At 39.9% G+C, this 22,621-nt stretch overlaps 1 protein-coding gene across 3 annotated transcripts in view; it reads left to right on the forward strand.

Moving 5' to 3' along the window:
- Nucleotides 1-22,621, forward strand: part of prkd1 (protein kinase D1) — a 302,791-nt gene that overhangs the window by 215,168 nt on the left and 65,002 nt on the right. For all 3 annotated transcript variants that reach the window (XM_048599966.1, XM_048599967.1, XM_048599969.1), the window contains one exon: nt 801-961. In XM_048599966.1, coding sequence (XP_048455923.1) covers nt 801-961 — 161 coding nt within the window. The remainder of the gene's footprint in view (nt 1-800; nt 962-22,621) is intronic.

Raw genomic sequence — 22,621 nt, forward strand, 5'->3', positions numbered from 1 at the left:
TTCTGACCTCCCCTGCCCCCTTTGCCCTGTGACCCTTAACACCACAGTCACCCTGGCAACGCCCAAACAACATCTACCTCTCTAACCTATGATCCTGTATCTTAGGATCTGGGGGCAGCTGGTGTGCTTGCAGCAGCCAAGGCCTCCCATAGTTTTGTGACCATTAAGAAATGAAACTAGCATTTTATTCCAGATTTCTTAATGGAATTTAAATTCCTCCAGCTGCAGTGTGGAATGATCTTATCATTAAGCCATCCAGTGTTTGTTTTTTCTCAGACATGAATATTTTATGCTCCTTTGACAGGTAATTAACATAAGTAAAGCTTTTTTCATTCTTATGCTACTTTAATGCAACTTTTTAAAATTGATTTTCATCTACCTAAATAAATAGCAAATGATTACTTAAAATTATGAAAAAACGTATTGCAGTGGTAAGTAACAATCAATGCAGAACTTCAGCTCTGTCATTTTTACGCATTCAGCCTTAAAATGGTCTCTTAATACATAACATGTAATTGGTCAGGATTCTAGTTTAAATTTATTTCTTAAAGAAAAACTTGCATTTGTGTGGTCATTTTCAGGATCTCAGACCAAACCAAAATTCACTAAAGCCAGTAAAATAAAATATACTGTTGTTGCAATATAGGCAACACGGTAAACAAATGGCACAGAATAATAATTGCAATGAAATGAAATCAAGATCAAATAATTCTTTTGAGTGATGTTAGTTTTCATACTAAATCAATAATGAGACAGTTTCTATTTCTTACAATTGTATCTTTTAATTTAAATATTTGCAGGATGTGGTCTCAACTACCACAAAAGATGTGCATTCAAAATCCCTAACAATTGCAGTGGTGTGCGGAAGAGACGTCTTTCCAATGTTTCACTGACAGGGCTGAGCTCTTCACGGTCCATCTCTAATGACCTGTCGCTGACTGCACCAGATGAGATCTTGCTGGTAGGTTGTTTTTCAGATATCCACATATCATTAGAATAAAATGTTAAACACACCAATATCTCCGTGAAAACACACATGGCACATTTGTACAATGTGCAATGAGTTGACACAAAGCTTGAATCCTGAATTTTAATGGGACTAAATAAATGACATCTTTTAATTTACACTGCAGTATAATTTGTAGCATTTAATAAATTCCACACACTGTGATAGAATGTGACATCTGACATTGATGATTCAGAATTATTCTCTCAAACGTTGTTCACAGCAACTGATTACTGTAGAAATAACTTTAGCCCTCTTGTTATACTGGGGTCTTCAAATGCCCCCTCCATTCCCCAAGAGAAAAACAGCTTTACTGAAAAAGCTTTGATTCGTGCAATTTAATAAGAAAGGGCTGAAAAATTAATGATAATAATTTACACAATTTGAAATGATAATAATGAGTTAATAGATGGCTTACTAGTTTATGAATTGAATAATTGGCTTCTATTTCTTCAACCTTTTTGTTCAAATGGATGCTATATTTAACTATCAAGGGAGACAACAGGTTCAGGGGATATCGAAATGCATTAGCCCTGCTGCTAATTCATAAACTGTAAAATATTCTGTCTTGATGCTTCATCAATAACTTTGAGAATTGTAGATGAGGTTCCAAATATGGAAAGATACTTTTACACTTCTTCAGGAAGTGTCACCTTTGTATGCCACTATCTCACTTTCTCCATTTCAATTTGGTGCTGCTCTGTGTATCAGTGCTTGGCCTAATTCTGTGACACGCTTTCAAATCAGAATTGTGACTAATTCCTGGCCTTTAATTTCCTGTATGAGCATAACCTGGAGTTCACGGCCGAAATCTACGCATTCATTCTGTTGCAAGGTAAACCCGAATTCCCTCTCAGTCTCATGAGAACACACCCATGTATCCAAATGGATGTGAACAATCTAGACCTTAGAAGAGCACCAAAAACATGTTATATATTGTTCCAGCAAGTATGAAAATTAAAGCTTCAACTATCATCCATGCACACTGGGCGCAGCATGTTTAAGAACCTGTAGTCAGGAAAGCTTTTCCATTTTTAGCACGATTTCAATTCATGCCATGAAAATACATTTTAAAAAAAAACAGAAAAAGCAGTGCAGAATTAAATGAAGTTTCTTTTTTAACAGCCTACTGTACTTGATAATACAATTCAAAGAAAGCCTCTGAGGAAGTGCAATTGCAAGGATTAGAGCTAGTTTTAAGATCAAAGGTGTGTTGAGATGGAGGGATAGAAAAGTACCTGTAAAGGATATAAATGATTCCCCGATCTTCTCAGTGTTGATTATGACTCTGGGCATGGGGAGGAAATTATAAGCCCACTCGATTTACTTTCCAGAAACAGGCAGCCTTAACTCAACAACAAATTTGCAGTTCCACTTTCTCAGTTCTCTGATGTCGCTGGTTACGGAAAGGTTAGACACACCACACTACAAAATGTTGTTAGCTGAAGTGGTTGTGGTCCTGGAATTGGCTGCTCTCAATAGCTTGATTTATTATAAACTACTTGGGACTTAATAATGTTGGTATGATTTTTCATAGCATTGGTATGATTTTTCATAGCTTTAGTATGATGCATATAATTATGCAGGTCCACTTACCAAATGCAATATATTTGCAAATTTACTTCATGCAATTTTTCATCCATTATATGATTTGGAGAAAGAATAAAGTACCCTAACTATTTTCAACTTGCTCAGAGCAATTATTCTAAATAAAGGTCTAAATGTCTAATGGTAGACCTTGGCTACAGTATTGTGTACTGTTCTGTGCACCATATAGGAAAGATGCAAAGGCATCGGAGAGAGCACAGAAGTGATTTACTAGAGTGGTTCCAGGTATGAAATACTTCAGCTATGAAGATAGATTGAAAAAGTTGGGTCTGTTCTCCCCGGAGAGAAAAAGGTTGAGAGGAGATCTGATTTAAGTTTTCAGATCATGAGCAGGCTGGACAGACTAATAGTGTGAAGCTGCTTTTGCTTGTAAAAGAAACAAGAATGTGAAGGCATAGATTTAACGCCATGAGCAATCAAAGCAAGAGTCTTGTGAGAAAAAATAACGCCTCACATCTATTTGTTAGAGTATGGAAAGCACGGCCTGGAAACGTGATGGAGGTAGGTTTAGGTGAGGTATTCAGGAAGGCATTGGATTATTTTTGGATAGGTAATGGTGTGCAGGGATATGGGGAAAAGCCAGGTAATTGGCACCAGATAATAGGGCCACTGCAGGCACAATGGACCAAATGGTCACTTTTTGCTCTGTAATAATTTGTGATTCAGTGAGCTGTGGGTGCCAACTTTCTTACATAAAGAGATCTGTTAAAGAGATACTGGTTTCTTTAATAACCCAAGCTAAATGATACTGGATAAAAACCAAAAGAACTGCAGATTCTGGAAATCAGGAACAGAACAGAAATTGCTGGAAAAGCTCAGCAGGTCTGGCAGCATCTGTGGAGAGAAATCAGAATTAACATTTCAGGTCCCGTTCTGAGGAAGGGTCACTGGACCCAAAACATTAACTCTGATTTCTTTCCACAAATGCTGCCAGACCTGCTGAACTTTTCCAGCTGTTTCTGTTTTGTTTCTCAGTAGATGCTGGCCTTTGCCATATGTAATAGTCTTTTCCAATGCTGAGTAATGGCACTTGAGCTACAGAACGCTGCAGCCAATTTTCAGGGACTAATGAATCAAGTTGTAATTAGTTTTCCTCACTGTATGGTTTACCTTGATGATGTATGTGCTGGTATACAGAGATACTTTGAACGACCAGTTGAAAATCTTCGAAGCTCTGTTTAAACAATTACGGTTAACTGATTTGCTAATAAACCTTGCCAAATGTCAGTTGTCAAAAGCCTAGACAACCTACCTAGGGCACGTATTAGGTCAAGCATAAGTGCTGCCAAGACCAGCAAAAATACTTGCTTTGGTGGAGTTCCCTGCCCCTAACACTAAGTGAGAAACTCCGAGATTTCTGGGGATGCGTAGTTTGTACCAAACCTCAGCGTTATCATTGCTCCACTGACAGATTTAATACAGAAGAGAGCCAAGGTGATGTGGTTAGGAGAATGCCAAGCAGCTTTAGATTGTTTTGTTACTTTTCAACATTGGATGCCCCTAATTTTGCTAAACTGTTCAAGGGAGCAATCAATGATGGTGAGAGAAGCCAGTGGGATACTTTTTGAAAAAGTTAAATCAATACCAAAAATGATGCTCTACATTGAAGAAGAAACCTTGGGGTTGCTGCTGGCTCTTGCATGTTTTGAAGTTTGTGTACGTCACAGATACATGGAAACGCTGGTATATACTGATCATAGCCACTTTAGCCTTTGTGGAAGAATTCAAAGAAAATGCCAGGCTGTTTGAGTGAAGTTTGCAGTTACAGTCTTATCACTTCATCATTGATCACATGGTGGGCAATGATGAAATTGCTGATGCTTTGACAAAAATGTAACTTTGTATGAATTACGTAAGTACCAAGAAGCTATAATAGAGACCTGTATAGGTGACAGGTAATAAAGTGAATGAAAATGGGTATAAATGTGTCTTAATTTTGAAAAAGATATTTTTATTTCTGTCCACACTTTGTAACAAAGAATACTTGAAATTGACGTTTTACTTTTCTAACTTTTGAGAAGTGTTATGGAGGCTTCATATTTAATAATTTTATGAACTTGATTATCACAGATTGTGGATACCCAAATTGGTTTTTTTTAAGCATTTAATGAAAGAACATTGGATTTTTTTTTAATAAGGCATTTCCAATAGTCATGTGTCTTGTGATAACTGCTGGTAATTTCCTGTTTCATTAAATGAAACCTTGTGGTAGGTCCTGTGTGATATCTGGAACCCTGATTCAGCTCCATCTCATGAGAAGCCTTTGAACAGGTTTGTTGATATTTTGTGGACAATTGCATCTGTAAAGGTCCCCAGTAACAACATGCATGTGTTCATCCATTTTTGTGCATCAGAATGTCAGACTGACAAGAACTCAATCTTATTAGCCAAGAGTTTTTATTTGTAGTATTTGGAGAGAGGAATCTGTTTTCTTTCCTCTTTACCTGTTTTGTGTATGTATGTGCATATGTTTTGAGTTATTTAGAGTGATAAACATTTCTATTTTCATATTACAAATTGAGTGTGTGAACCAGTTTCTCATATTTGTGGAATATGTGTTGTTTTACAACATATCTATAATTTTATCTTGATTAAAGAAACCTGGATGATGGATATTTTTTATTTTTAAGTCTTTTACAGTGGAAACATTTAATTGGCCGTATCGGGAACCAGTTAAAATAATGAAATTTATGGTGTGACCTGTGGAATAGTAGGACTGGAGAAAGACAGTGCAATGTTCTCATTTCAGTTGTAATAATCTTTTAAATTTTAAATGTTTTTTTTTTAAATGGTTGATATAAATAGGGAAAACATTAGAATCCTAAACATATCTCAATTGAAATAGTGAAGGCATTGGTGTAATATACTGTAAACTGTTGGAAAAGCAAAATCACTGTCATGAACTTAAATTTATCTGTTGGTAATTGACTTAATTTCAGATACTTTCAACTAAATTAGATATTGTTTGAGATTTCAATACTCCCATAATTTGCTAATTATTCATTCTGATTACTTGAAAATATTTCATCCTGCTCTTAATTGGAGTTTTACTTTCAGAATCTCCCTGTTTCCTCCAGTTTAATCCACTTCTCTCCCTGCCATTGCTGTCCTCCAGTTTCTTTCCTCAGTCCTCATTGCGAGTCTATGGGCAGCATCTGTTATTAAACAAAATATAAGAAAAAATGCCCCATTATCTCCTTAGCCATTTATTTTTATCAGTTATCACAGGAAAGAAAAGAAACTCTGGAACTGTTTGTATCCTTGATTAACACAAGGCTCATTTACATTTTTTGTTTATAGTTTCCATCTGTTCTGGCATTTAATATACAGTGAAATGCTTCACATCCAAGACAGTAATGGATGAAAACACTGGAAGATTTCTCAAATCAACAAACTTGATCAATATCAAACCTCTAATATTTAAACAATGAAATCGCTGAAATATTAACATTAAATCTGTCCAAGTCACCAAAATATTAATTTTGATCTTACAAATGTCACAAAAATATAGAAACATAAAAGCATAAAAAATAGGAGCAGGAGTAGGCCATTCAGTGCTTTGAGCCTGCTCAACCATTCAATATGATTCTGGCTCAGTGCCCTGTTTCTGCATTCTCTCCATGCTCTTTGATCCCTTTAGCTCTCCTTCTTGAAAACATTCAATGTCTTAGCCTTGACCACTCTCGGTGGCAGAGAATTCCACAGGCTCACCACTCTCTGAGTGAAGAAACTTTTCCTCATTTTAGTCCTAAATGGCCAACCCCATTTAAACTGTCATCCCTGGTTCTGGACTTCCTAGTCATCGGGAACATCTTCCCTGCATTTACCATCTAATCTTGTCAGAACTTTGGAGGTTTCTACAAGATCCCACCTCATTCTTCTAAACTACAGTGAATATAGGCCAAAGCAAACCAGTCTGTCCTCTTATGTCAGTCCTACCTTCCTAAGAACCAACCTGGTAAACTTTTGTTGCACTCCTCCATAGCCAGAACATCCTTCCTCAGATAAAGATAAAACTGCACACAGTACACTGGATGTGATCTCACCAAGGCCCCATACAATTGCAGCAAGACATCCACTTTCCTATACTCGAATCCTCTCACAATGAAAGCCAACGTTCCATTTGCTGCGCTGACTTCCTGCTGCATTTGCATGCTTACTTTCATCCACTGGCATACAAGAACAGCCAGGTCTCACTGCATTTCTGCTTTGCCCAATCCATCGCATTCAGATAATAACCCAACATTCTGTTTTTGCTCCAAAAGTAGTTAACCTCATACTTACTACATTACACTTCATCTGCCATGCATTTTCCCACTCACTGAACTTGTTCACATCTCACTGAAGCATCTCTGCATCCTTCTCACCGTTCAACCCAGCTTCGTGTCATCTGAAAACTTTTAAATATTACATTTCTTTCCCTCATCTAAATCATGATTATATTGCAAATAGATAGGTTTCAAACACTGCAAAGACAAACACTCAGCACAGAGCAGACAATGAGCCAATGACCTGCCCTCAGATCAAGTGTACATAAATGGGTGGGTATTGGGGAATGTTACTTAAAGGGATAATGGTGGGTAGTTAATGGCAAATATTTAAAGAGTGCATTGGAGGAACTGTAACAACTGTTCATTCCTGTCTGGCACAGAAAATAAAATGGGAAAGGTGGCCTGCACATGGCTAACAAGGGAATTTAGGGATAGTATTAGATTCAAGAAAGGGCATACAAATTGGTCAAAAAAAGCAGCAGACCTGATGATTGGGAGCAGTTTGGATTGCAGCAAAGGAGGGCAAACAGATTGATTAGGAGGTGGGAAATAGAATGTGATGGTGAGACTGCAGGGAAAATACAAACTGACTGTAAAAGCTTCTTTAGGTATGTGAAGAGAAAAGGACCGGAGAAGGCAAATGTAGATTCCATCCAGTTAGAAACAGGATAAGTTACAACAGGGAAAAAAGAGATGGCAAACCAATTAAATACATACTTTTGTTCTGTATTCACAAGAAGGAAACAAATAATGTCCCAAGAATATTGGGGAACAAAGGGTGTGTGGGAGGAATTGAAAAAGATCAGTGTTAGTGGGGAATTTGGGTTGGGGAATTTGATGGGATTGATGGCTGATAAATCCCCAGGCCCCAATAATCCATATCCAAAAATACTTAAGGAAGTAGCCCTGAGAAATAGTGGATGCATTGGTGAATACAATTGTGGAATATGCAACAACAACCATTTGGAAGAAATCAGCACAGCTGTGATACTTAGAAGTAATACTATATCAGTGATAAATTAGCTGAGTTGGCTCGTTTGTGGTTCAGAATAATGTGGGTTTGTTTCCCATTCTTGTTGAGGTAGATTTGTGACCAGCCTATCCCTGGGACTGAAAGACAATGAGAAAGCATCTTTGACAAACACTGCAAAGAAGAAAGCTCAGCACAGAGCACACAATGAGCCAATGACCTGCCCTCAGATAAAGTGTACATAAATGAACACAGTGGGTACTGGGGAATGTTACTTAAAGGGATAGCGGTGGGTAGTTAATGGCAAATATTTAAAGAGTACATTGGAGGAACTGTAACAACTGTTCATTCTTGTCTGGCACAGAAAATAAAATAGGAAAGGTGGCCTGAACATGGCTAACAAGGGAATTTAGAGATAGTGTTAGATTCAAGGAAATACAAAGAAATAGCCCCGAGAAATAATGGATGCATTGGTGAATACAATTGTGGAATATGCAACAGGCATTTGGCAAACTTCATTAGTCTGTGCAGTGATGGTTGATTTTTGATCCAGTAGTTGATCACGTAGACTCAGGACTTTTTCTATAGAAGAACTCTTTAGTTTTACAGTTTCTGGGGATTTTTTTGTGTTTTCACCCACAAAGAAAAGTGACGAGAAATACTTCTTGTTTGCCAGCTTCTGGATGTCTCTGAGCGCAGTGCACTCACAGTTGTGTAAGCAGTTTGTTTTCAACTCAAAGATTCTTATGCCACTCCGTCTCACAAAGTATCTGCTTCCCTACTCCAAAAAGTAACATAAGGCTGAATTTAATCAAAAATTGGATGTGTTAATTTCATGGAGGGTTTCTATCTGTGGGTTCCAATGAGTTGTCTTGTGCAATTCACCAGTCATTGTGTCTGTTTTGAACCAAACAAAACCATGGAGGACAGTGGTTCCCTAATGCATTCTCTATGGCAATGTCTCAATCAATCAGAGTCATCTTGCCAACCAATCAGCAACTTTTTCTCATTCAATAGAAATTGTTACTCTCTCTAAAATTTGGTATTCTTGTATCTATCTTGATGAGTGCAAGATGAAAAGCTTCAACAGCATTTCTAATGTTTTCAGCAATACTTACGGTCTGCACTGTCATGTGACTGTTTCTCTCATGAGTACCACTCAACTAATGAATGTGACTGAAAATTCTAATGTTAACCCAGTGAACGATACTAGTAGGTAGTGACAATTAAGTGAATTTCATTGAAATTTACAAAGAATATCTCAATGGACTTAATTGAAATATTATCCTAGTAAGTCGCACTGGAATACAGTTATTAACTAGATAAATTTCACTCAAGTATGAACATTAGCCCAATGTCACTGAGTTGACAATAACTTTACCATAACAAGTATCACAAAAATACTAATATTAGCTTCAGAAATAGCACACGAATACAGCCATTAACCTAGTAAATGTCAATGCAATGCTATCATTGACTGAATGGATGTTACTAAAATACTAGTGTTACCCAAAAAGATGGTATTAAAATGTTGTTAACTCAATAAGCATTCCTGAAATACTAAGATTAGTGCAATGAAATGTTAAAACTAGAATTAGCCCCAATAACAGTCATTAAAATATTGCGGTTATTTCCAATGCGCGTCACTGAAATGCTAGCGTACTGAAACACTAATGTTGCCCAATGTCACTGAAATGCTAACATTTACAGAATAAATGTCACTAAAATGCTGATGTTGGTTCGCTGACTATCACATTTATATGGATGTTAATTACGCTAGTGAATGTCACTAATTCTAACCCGAAGGAAAGCACTTCTCTTATGTGCTTCAGAATATGCCTTGAGAGGAATTTCAGCTTTCCTTCACTGAAGATTTGTTAAACAATTCCCCCAGCAACATGTTGAAAGCTCATTCTTTGAATTTAACAACTGTAAGGTGCATATTACACAACCAGATGTCACAAACATACTGTCTCTCACTCTTCAATTATTGTAAAATTAATGGCTAAAGTGGAATGTTTAAATTTAAAGCAATTTTCAACATTATATAATCAAATGAAATGATTTGTGAAATACATTTAAACACAATTGCTTACGTAACATTATCTTTGATAACATTTATAATATCTTCTCTTTCTTTAATTTCATTTTGCCTTAAAATTGTTACTTTATCGTACATGTTTAATCTGATGATTTTTATTTTTAAATATGGTGTTTAGGGACTTTGAGATATTGGCTATATTGATGTAAAAGGTAGCTTGTATGCAAAGCAAAGTAAAAACAAATGGACTATTTGCTGCATCCCACCTATTAATGCAAAGATGTTGCCATCGTACGTTATAGAAAAGCTAAAACTCAAACGTAAATTATTGTCTTTTTATTCAGTTATTTACTTTTATGTTAAATTCTTGTTGACATTATAAGTAATTTTTAACTCTTCTGGTCATTGTTCTTAATTAAGTTAAAGTAACCAACATCCCATAAAGTTTTAGACTTTTGGTAAGAAATTGCATAATGTTCTGATAGAAGGGTCATTGGCCTTGAAACATAAGCTTTGTTTTGCTCCCCACAGATGCTGACAGGCTTGCTGAATTTCCCCAGAACCTTCTGTTTTTGTTTCAGATTTCCAGCATTCACAGTTCTTTGTCTTATATTAATTTGTCTAATGTGTGATCTGCTCTTAAAGTAGTCATTCATGAATTTCTTCCCCTGTTGTCGGCACCTCTCAATATTAACCTGAGAAATTGTAAATTGTTGTTAATTTTATTTGGTGTTCCTAACAAACATGTACATACACTGTCAAAATGCCATTCTTGCTGACAAGTGAAGTAAATTTTTACCACAATCAGCTAATTTGTTGATAAATACATTGGGAAAATAAAACAAAAAAAAAATGTGAACAAAAGCCCAATTCATAAAATAGGTGTCTCATTTCTTTTGTACTCTTATTGTAGCTGGTTGCAGTTGGGCAATAGATTGATTGCGTTTGTCTTTTCCTTGTAAAAGTGATAAAGGCATTTTAATCTTAAATGAAGATTGTGGCCACAAATTTCAATAATCCGGAAACCAGTGTAGGGAATCACAAAGCACAATTACTCCCTTACCTTCATTGCAGGCAGCATATAAACTTTGAGCTGCCTTCTAATTTAAATGATAGTAGCATGAAGCCAGCACCAACTGCACTGTTGAGTGTCTGCACTCATGAAGAAAGCCTGTAGTCGATGCTGATGAGCTTCAGCACCAACTGAAACCCATCTTTTTCAATGTAGAAGTGGTGGTCAACTCGCTGAACATACCATGAGCATCCAATCATGATGCAGTTTCTCAGTTTTCAGGGCAGCACAAGCACAAGCCACCCACCATCTGAGTGCTACAGTGGAAGCCTGGGCTGAAGTGATGCAAGCTCCGAATGTTGCCATCACAGTTTCCGATCCCAGTGTTGAAAGGGGCTTACAGGGGATTACAACAGTCCAGCAATCTGGACTCCCAACACTTTCACAAGGGTTTCACTGGGGGAGGAGTATCCATGGTATCATGAAGCACGAAACTGTACTTTTCCTTGAGGAAATGAAAGCAGAGATCCTCCCAGCACCCTCTCCTCCAGTGCTCTTGTTGTCTGGTGGAGTGCACAACTCTGCTTTCAAGAAGAGAGCTGCTGTGCTTTTCCTGCAAAACAATCTGTAACCTCCTTCAGTAAAATCCAGCCATTCAGCAACTGCTGGGGTGAAAGTTAAAATCCCCTCTGACTGCGTAGGAGCACTGTGACAGGCAAAGATATTGATGTCAGGCACTTAGAGAATGCACAACAGTGATATGTTGATATCTGTGTTCAATATGACATGATTTCATTTGCTAATTTGGTTTTGAATGTTTGCTTTGTTTTTGGCTTTTATTTTGTGTTGGGTTATTATGTTACTTGGTGACAGAGGCCAAGGAACAGTTGGTGAATGGGGAATTGTCAATTCTGAAGACGAGTCATATTGGACTCGAAAAGTTAACACCTTTTCTCACGCTACAGATGCTGCCCAACCTGTTGAGTTTCTCCAGCACTTTGTTTTAACTTCAAAACTCCAGCATCCACATCATTTTGCTTTTGTTTGAGAGCTAATCAACTGATTGGATTATATTCAATGGAGGGGAGAATGTGATTCCTGTTCTGCCCTTCCTGCTCACTATTGGCAGTGTTGGGTTTCAGCCAAAGTCATGATCCCATCTATCCCTGTTACCGACTTTGGGGGAGCAGGCTCTGGATGTACAATCCCAGGTGTATTCAGATCATGAATGCAGCTACCAGTAATGTATTGTGAACATGCCATAAATATACCATGAATGTATCATAGAAGTGCTGTGCATTTACCAACTGCTTTATAAAAGATAAATTACTGATCAGTAAAAATAATAGACCTATACTTGTGCTAAGATTAGTAGTGATACTAGCATGGAGATGTGGCTAGTGGCTCTGGCTTTTGTCGCCACGGGACATGGAGAACCGAGGTATTTTAAGTTGTTTACCACAGTGCAGTACACGGAATCTAGTTGCAGCACTGTTGGTCTATCCACTTTTCAGCCTGGAATGAGAGCAGCAGGTGCAGTGTGACTTTTCTTTTGCATATAAATCTTTTCATCTTAAAATAAACGAACAACACTCTTTCTTTCCGATCTTTAAATCTACTGATTTTGGATGTTTCCGTCTCCACCTGAATAGCAATTATTTCCTTTGAAGCAATGCAGCAATTGCTATTTCAACATAGTTCAACAGAAATTGCAACATATGTCTAGCAATATTACAGCAAATTACACAAGGAACTGGGACATAGGAATCATTTTATAGGAATTGACTGTATAGTATTGCAGTTACTGCCATTATATTCATTATCAGATATTTGAGCTATTCTGGAAATGATATACATTACACACAACGAACCTATTAGTTTTGATAGCAAAGAAAATAATGTGTGCTGTGTATGCAGTTTAATTAAATCTTCAAACGTATTTGTAATTTACACTGAATGTTTAATGTTTCCTATTGGGAGACTCATGGGATTAGACATAAGAGGTTTGTGTTTACAACAAAATAAAAGCAGCTGTTGAAAAGAACACCTTTAAAAACCTGTAAAAATGTCTGTGGGATAAATAAAGGTAAAATAAAATCGCACAATATCAGCAGCTGGCATGGACCTTTAACCCTTTACTCTCACCATTTTGAATTATTAAAAATTAAGCAGTGGAGAGTTTTATTTTCTGAACCCAAATGTATGTTTGGAAAGCGTTCTTAAAGGGGATTCTTGTGAAGGAATGCTGCAAGGCTCATATTTTTTCCATTAATGATCATCGTTACGGTTGGCAACCTTCCATCTGTGAGAGATAATGCGAATGCAAACTCAGAACTTTGATTCGGGTGATGAGGTCAAATGAGATCATCCACTGCACTTCTTTTCATGGCTGAACAAGTCAATTGTGGAAAGCATAAAAGCCTCCACAAGTGCCATGTATGAAGTTACCCCTTGTGGGTGATGCGGGATGCTTTCCATTGATGCCTGTTTGCAGAGCTGGTGTCCACTTCAGAGATCATATGTATTTTGTGTCATAGCACTCTCATTCTAAAGAAAAGAATGTTATGGATTCAAGCTCCACTCCAAAGACCTAAAAATAAGATGGTCAGTGGTAATTTACCACAAAATAAGCAAAAATGACTTCTCACCTAGCATGTGTCTATCACTACCACCTATTCTGAAACTCTTGAGTATCTCTCTCTGTCACAATCATACCATTTCCAGACAGATACTCCTTTGTAGAATAGAAACTGGGAAAGGAGTAAAAGCTGCTGAATTTTGCAATGGATAATGTGACACAATGTCATCTTACTTTGTTTTGGATCTGAATTCAGTTGAGGCACCATGACACTGATAGTTGCCAGTGCAACCCGAGGTGCAACACTGAAGTGCAGCAGTGGATTGGAGATGTGACATGAGGGTTCTTTGAGGCTGGCACATATCAGATGCCAATGTCTGTGGGTGTGTGCTGTGTGTATGAAGTATGACCTGAGCATTTGATACCTGGTGTCCAACACGGTGGTGGTTTGGAAAGCGGAATTCATGAAATACCCAGGCTGATTTTCACGTTGTCTTTTCATGACGTCTAGCTTATTCAGCAAATTTGGTGAGATAGAAGGCTGAAGAGGCGGGTTGGATGGTCAACAAACCTTTCAACAAGCAATAATTCCATTTAATTGCCACCTCACTTACAGAGAAACTCACCATGCCACTTATGAAAACCACAGAAGATGGTGTGGGATCCTCCTGACATTGTGATAGGCCTTGCTGGATTTTTCATCCAATCCTGCCACATATCTCACCATAGCCCATGTCACTCAAACCCTTCGAAGATTCTGCACAGTCTCTTTATTTCAGCAGAGCCAAGTTTGCACCCCTTCTGAAACATCACTGCACTTAGGAGGTATTAGATATTTTCCAATGACTTAATGTTTATTCTTTGAATTCTTGTTCTGTCTTTCTGAGCAGTCAGACCTGATGTGAAATCTAAATTAAATGTAAAATTGTATTAAAATTAAATGGTCGAAATAACCTGCAGATACAGAAGGCAATGCTGCAGTGGTATTTGCACTGGACTATTAATCCAGAAACTCAGCCAATATTCTGAGGACCCAGGTTTGAATAATGCCATGGCAGAAGGTGGAATTTGAATTCAACTTGAAAAGAAATCTGGAACTAAGAATCTTCTGATGACCATGAAACCATTGTCGATTGTTGGAAAAGCCCATCTGGTTCACTAATATCTTCAGGGAAAGGAATCTGCCATCTTCATCTGGTCTGGCCTACATATGACTCCAGACCCACAGCAATGAGGTTGACTCTGAACCACCGTCTGAAATAGCTTGGCAAGCCATTCAGTTGTACCAGTCACTGAAAAGTCCCAAAGAAATGAAACCGGATGATTCACAAGGCATTGACCTGGCACCAATGCCAAAAAGATAACAGCAGAAATGGCCCTGTTGAGTCTGCAAAATCCTCCTTCCTAACAGCTGAGGGCTAGTGCCAAAATTGGGAGAGCTGTCTCACAGACTAGTCAAGCAACAGCCTGACATAGTCATACTCACGGAATCATATCTTACAGACAATGTCCCAGACACCACCATCACCATCCCTGGGCATGTCCTGTCTCACCGGCAGGACAGACCCAGCAGAGGGGGCGGCCCAGTGGGATACAGTCAGACGGAATTGCCCTGGGAGTCCTCAACATTGACTCCAAACCTCACGAAGTCTCATGTCTTCAGGTTAAACATGGGCAAGGAAACCTCCTGCTCATTACCACATACCATCCTCCCCCAGCTGATGAATCAGTACTCCTCCATATTGAACAACATTTGGAAGAAGCACTCAGGGTAGCAAAGGCACAAAACGTACTCTGGGTGGGGGATTTCAATGGGGCTTCACCAAGAGTGGCTCGGCAGCAGTACTACTGATCGAGCTGATCGGGTCCTAAAGGACATAACTGCTAGACTGAGTCTGCAGCAGGTAGTTAGGGAACCAACAAGAGGGAAAAACATACTTGACCTCATCCTTACCAATCTGCTGGCTGCAGATGCATCTGTCCATGACAGTATTGGTAAGAGTGACCACCACACAGTGCTTGTGGAGACGAAGTCCCGCCTTTACATTGAGAACAACCTCCATCATGTTGCGTGGCCCCATCACTGTTCTAAATGGGACCAACTTGAAATGGATCTAACAACTCAAGATTAGGTACCCACGAGGGCCATCAAAGCAGCAGAATTGTACTCCAGCACAATCTGTAACCTCATGGCTCAGCATATCCCCCACTGAACCATTACCATCAAACGAGGGGGATCAACCTTCATTCAATGGAGAGTGCAGGAGGCCATGCCAGGAGCAGCACCAGGCATACCTGAAGCTGAGGTGTCAACCTGGTGAAGCCACCACACAGAATTACTTGCACGCCAAACAGCATAAGCAGCAAGTGATAGACAGAGCTAAGCAATCCCACAACCAATGGATCAGATCTAAGCTCTGCAGTCCTGCCACATCCAGTCGTGAATGGTGGTGGACAATTACAAAGCTCACTGGACGAGGAGGCTCCACAAATATCCCCATCCTGGTAAGGCCTAGCACATCAGTGCAAAAGGTAAGGCTGAAGCTTTTACAGCAATCTTCAGCCACAAATGCCAAGTGGATGATACATCTCGGCCTCCTCCAGTGGTCCTGGCATTACAGATACTAGTCTTCAGCCAATTTGATTCACTCCATGTGATATCAATAAATGGTTGGAGACACTGGATAAAGCAAAGGCTATGATACCATTCTGACAATAGTCCTGACGTCTTGTGCTCCAGAACTTGCCGGTCCCTTGGCCAAGCTCTTCCAGTCCAGTTACATCTACCCAACAATGTGGAAATTTGCCCAGGTGTTTTCTGTACGTAAAAAGCAGGACAAATCCAACCCGGCCAATTACCACCCATCAGTCTGCTCTCGTAAAGTGATGGAAGGTGTCATCAACAGTGATCTGAAGCAGCACCTGCTCAGTGATGCCCAGTTTGGGTTCTGTGAGGGCCACTCAACTCCTGACCTCAATACAGCCTTGGTTCAAACATGGACAAAAGAGCTGTATACCAGAGGTGAGGTGAGTATGCCATTGACGAGCAAACCTGGAATCAATGGGTATCAGGGGGCAAACTCTCCGGTGGTTGGAGTCATACCTGACAGTGGAACATGGTTATGCTCTTGAAGGTCAGTCATCTCAGCTCCAGGATATCTCTATTAGAGTTGCTCAGGGTGGTGTCCTTGGCCCAACCATCTTCATCAATGATCTTCCGTCCGTCATAAGGTCAGAAGTGGGGATATTTGCCGATGATGGCTCGATGTTCAGCACTATTCACTTCTTCTCAGATGCTGATGCAGTCAATGTTTAAATGCAACAAGATCTGGACAATATCCAAGCTTGGGCTAACAACTGGCAAGTAACATTCATGCCACACAAATGCCAGGCTATGACCATCACCAATAACAGATAATCTAACCACAGCCCCTTGACATTCAATGGTGTTACCATCACTGAATCCCCCACTATCAACATCCTGGGGTTGATCATTGACCTGAAACTCAACAGGACTTGCCACGTAAACACAGTGTCCACAAAAGCAGGTCAGAGGCCAGGAATACTGTGGCGAATAACTCACCTCCTGACTCCCCAAAGTATTTCCATAATCTGGAAAGCACAGGTCAGGAGTGTGATGCAATATTCCCCACCAGCCTGGATGAGTGCAGTCCCAACAACACTTAAGAAGCTAGACACCATCCAGGACAGTGCAGAACGCTTGATTGGCACTACATTCACAAGCATCCACTCCCTCCACTATTGATGTTCAGTAGCAGCAGTATGCACTATCTACAAGATGCACTGCAAAAATTCACCTCAGACAGCATCTTAAAAATCCTGACCAAATCCATTTAGAAGGACAAAGGCAGCATGGGAAAGGATACATGGGAAAACCACCACCTTCTGGTTTCCCTCCAAGTCACTCACCATCCTCACTTGGAAATATATCACCGTTCCTTCACCGTTGCTGGGTCAAAATCCTGGAATTCCCTCCCTAAGGGCATGTGGGTTGATCTACAGCAAGTCGACTTCAGTGGTTCAAGAAGGCAGCTCACCACCACCTTCTCAAGGGCAACTAGGGACGGGCAATAAATGCTGGCCAGCCAGTGATAACCACTTCACACAAATGAAAAAAAATTGCAAATTTGTTTGAATTGTTTGTCAAATCATCGCTAAACAAAATGTTGCAAAGCTGATGAAACTAAAGGAAGTTTTTTTTGGTGAAAAGGTGAAAATTGTACTGGGTGCTGTGCTAACAAATATCTGGATTTGGCAAAGGTCTTGTTACTGAGGCTTAGGACTTCACTGCTGATTAGTTTCAGTTTACATGAAGTAGTGTGTGTGGACTCCAGTTCTACTGACGGTGTGGAATGTGCTGATTGACAGATAAAGCACCGTACAGGATGGCTCAGGGCCTGGGTGAAGTGGCACACAGGTTCTTAGATGCACTCAGGAAGTCCTGATAGAGGAGTTCCAGAGGAAGAAGGGCATTTTGTACCCACTTTGCCCGCCTATACCTCTACATTGCAGCACCTGGCACAGCTCTTCCTGGCTAAGATGGTCCTCCCAATCCTCCTGTAGACTACAGAGAAACTAATAGTAAGATACCCATTTATCAAGCACTATTTCCTTCTGCATCTCCGAGGAGATATAATAGACAAAGTGTTGATGCTACTCAGCAGACAGACCAATATCTGCAAAAAGAAGAACAGAGTTAACCTTTCAGGTTGATGACCTTTCTAAATACTGAAATGCTTTCAGTAGAGAATATCTTGATCAACAGTGATCAATTGCAGCTGAGATGTGGAGAGGGTACATGGCCTGCGGTGTGCTGTATCTGGATAGACAATGAACTGGTACTTAACATGTAAGAAAATTAGCTATGTTATGTCCATTATAGCCTTAAAACTCAAAACAAAGGCACAAGTAAGTGATGGTCTGTCTCCTTAAGGGAAAAGTTTCATGACTCCTTGGTCCATGAAATGCATTCTATTCACATTGCATATTGCTGCTTTCATTTAAGAGTTGTTGCTCATGCTGATTTTCTCATGAAGGTTATTACAAGCACGGGCAATCTCTTCCTTGTAATTTTACATTTTTAACTCATTATTAAAATATCTCTGAAAGATTCTACTGGGGACATGACTCCCATATGTGTGTCCAACATTTTAATATCAGGTAGTATACTAAAATGTAGCCAGTAAATATTCTACCATAAGAGAATAACAAAAGTGAAAGGCTCCAGGAGACATCTCACCTTGAGAAGATTTAAATATCATTCAAACTCCCTCGATGAGTATTTTGTGTTTTTAATTACATTCTTTTGCCAGCTTATAAGTTGGACATAATTAAAGTAGAACCTTCCATTGCAGGAGGTTGTTAAGGTGTTTCAAAACATGCAGTTTGCACTGCAACAATATGGTGCCAGATCATGTAAGCTGTGCTGTGGTATTACAGGCCAACATGTTGTCTTGCTGTTACTGATCTATTGGGAAACAGACTGGATTCCAATAATGGAAAATATTGATATATTTGTTAAAGCTTGCGGTCTGTTACAGCATTACTTAATTATACTCAAAATCATCACTCATTTACAGATTCTAGTCAAATTGGATGAATGCCATCCTTTTGAAAAATGATGCAAGCTTCTGCAAATACTTGTAATTACTATTATAATTTTACTAAAACTTCATGTTTCTCAGCATTTAGCACATCAAAAACACAGATCTTTTAATAAAGTTATGTTTTAACTACACTGAGCTGTAACTTTACACGACATATATTGAATAGTGTTTTAACAAAAGAAATTTGAAATGGCTGAGGAAGCCACTGAATTGTACCAAACCACTACTCAAAACTACAATAAGAATAACATTCAAATAAAAGCAAAATTCTGCAGATTTGATTTGATTTAATTTATCATTGTCACATATACCAAAGTACACTGAAAAGTTTTGTTTTGCGTGCAGATCATAAGATACAAATATCTTTGGGTGATAGAACAGAACGAGGAATACAATGAGAGAGATATAACAATGTGTAGAGCTGGATGAACACAGCAGGCCAAGCAGCATCAGAGGAGCAGGAAAGCTAACATTTTGGGTCTAGACCCTTCTTCCGAAATGGGGGAGGGGAAGGGGATTCTGAAATAAATAGGGAGAGAGGGGGAGGCGGATAGAAGATGGATAAAGGAGAAGATAGGTGGAGAGGAGACAGACAGATCAAAGAGGTGGGGTTGGAGCCAGTAAAGGTGAGTGTAGGTGGGGAGTTAGGGAGGGGATAGGTTGGTCCAGGGAGGACGGACAGGTCAAGGAGGTGGGATGAGGCTGGTAGGTAAGAGATGGGGGTGGGGCTTGAGGTGGGAGGAGTGGATAGGTGGGAGGAAGGACAGGTTAGGGAGGCGGGGACGAGCTGGGCTGGTTTTGGGATCTGGTCGGAGATTTTGATACCATTGGGCTGCAGGGTCCCCAAGCAAAATATGAGATGCTGTCCCTGCAGCCTTCAGGTGGCATCGTTGTGTCACTGCATACAATGGAATACAATGATACAGCTGCAAAGAAAGTGCACAAGGTGCAGATGTTAAAATCCAAAATTAAAACAGAAGCTGCTGGAGAAACTCTGCAGGTCTGTGAGCATCCATGGAGAGAGAAACATTTCAAGTATGATCACTACTTAGAACTGAAAGAGATTGGAAAATTGGTGTTTTTTTTAATGCTATATACAGAGGGCAAGGAGGAGCAAGTGGAACATGCTGTGAAGCTGCTCAGAACCAAACACCACTCTGTTAATAGTGGGGAAGGGAAGATAGAGATGTGAAAAGGGTGTAAATAAAGGTATCAAAAGGAGAAAACAGGCCTACTCCAATAGGAGCAAAGTTAACAACAGGCAAACAAAACACACTGTGTGTGAGGGAAGATAACACAGTGTGGAGTTAGAGGAACACAGCAGGCCAGGCAGCATCAGAGGAGCAAGTAAGTTGACGTTTCGTGTCAGGACCCTTCTTCCCATTTCTGAAGAAGGGTCCCAACGTGAAACATCAACTTTCCTGCTCCTCTGGTCCTGCCTGGCCTGCTGCATTTCTCCAGCTCCACACTGTGTTATATCTGACTCCAGCATCGACAGTTCCTATTATCTATGTGTGAGGGGAGGTTTGTCGGGTTGGAGGATCTAAGAAAAATGGACAATATAAAGATCATGCTCTGAAGTTGTGGAATTCAGTATTGAGTCTAAGAGGCTCTACGATACTCCTGTCATTGCCTTCAACCACTCTGAATCCATTTCTCTCACATGGCCTCCATCCCACAATATCCCCACATATCTTCTTGCTGTTTCATAGAACATAGAACATAGAACATTGAACATTACAGCGCAGTACATGCCCTTTGGCCCTCGATGTTGCGCCGACCTGTGAAACCAATCTGAAACCCATCTAACCTAAACTATTCCATTATCATCCATATGTTTATCCAATGACCATTTAAATGCCCTTAAAGTTGGCGAGTCTACTATTTTTGCAGGCAGGGCATTCCACGCCCTTACTACTCTCTGAGTAAAGAACCTACCTCTGACATCTGTCCTATATCTATCACCCCTCAATTTAAAGCTATGTCCCCTCGTGCTAGCCATCACCATCCGAGGAAAAAGGCTCCCACTGTCCACCCTATTTAATCCTCTGATCATCTTGTATGTCTCTATCAAGTCACCTCTTAACCTTCTTCTCTCTAACAAAAACAGCCTCAAGACCCTCAGCCTTTCCTCATAAGACCTTCCCTCCATACCAGGCAACAACTTGGTAAATCTCCTCTGTACCCTTTCCAATGCTTCCACATCCTTCCTATAATGCAGTGACCAGAACTGTACGCAATACTCCAAGTGCGGCCGCACCAGAGTTTTGTACAGCTGCAACATGACCTCATGGCTCCGAAACTCAATCCCTCTACCAATAAAACCTAACATACTGTATGCCTTCTTAACAACGCTATCAACCTGGGTGGCAACTTTCAGTGAACTATGCACATGGACACCGAGATCTTTCTGCTCATCCACACTGCCAAGAATCTTACCATTAGCCCAGTACTCTGTATTCCTGTTACACCTTCCAAAGTGAATCACCTCACACTTTTCCGCATTAAACTCCATTTGCCACCTCTCAGCCCAGCTCTGCAGCTTAGCTATGTCCCTCTGTAACCTGCAACATCCTTCCGCACTATCCACAACTCCACCGACTTTGGTGTCATCCGCAAATTTACTAACCCATCCTTCTACGCCCTCATCCAGGTCATTTATAAAAATGACAAACAGCAGTGGCCCCAAAACAGATCCTTGAGGTACACCACTAGTAACTGAACTCCAGGATGAACATTTCCCATCAACCACCACCCTCTGTCTTCTTACAGCTAGCCAATTTCTGATCCAAACCGCTAAATCACCCTCAATCCCATGCCTCCGTATTTTCTGCAATAGCCTACCGTGGGGAACCTTATCAAACGCTTTACTGAAATCCAAATACACCATATCAACCGCTTTACCCTCATCCACCTGTTTGGTCACCTTCTCGAAGAACTCAATAAGGTTTGTGAGGCACGACCTACCCTTCACAAAACCGTGTTGACTATCCCTAATCAAATTATTCCTTTCTAGATGATTATAAATCCTATCTGTTATAATCCTTTCCAACACTTTACCCACAACCGAAGTAAGGCTCACTGGTCTATAATTACCAGGGTTGTCTCTACTCCCCTTCTTGAACAAGGGGACAACATTTGCTAGTCTCCAGTCTTCTGGCACTATTCCTGAAGACAATGACGACATAAAGATCAAAGCCAAAGGCTCTGCAATCTCCTCTCTAGCTTCCCAGAGAATCCTAGGATAAATCCCATCCGGCCCAGGGGACTTATCTATTTTCACACCTACCAGAATTGCTAACACCTCCTCCTTATGAACCTCAATCCCGTCTAGTCTAATAGACTGTATCTCAGTATTCTCCTCGACTACATTGTCTTTTTCCTGTGTGAATACTGACGAAAAATATTCATTTAGCACCTCTCCTATCTCTTCGGACTCCACGCACAACTTCCCACTACTGTCCTTGACCGGCCCCAATCTTACTCTAGTCATTCTTTTATTCCTGAC

Source organism: Rhincodon typus, chromosome 8 (genome assembly GCF_021869965.1).
Source record: "Rhincodon typus isolate 14 chromosome 8, sRhiTyp1.1, whole genome shotgun sequence".
Classification (NCBI taxonomy): Eukaryota; Metazoa; Chordata; class Chondrichthyes; order Orectolobiformes; family Rhincodontidae; genus Rhincodon; species Rhincodon typus.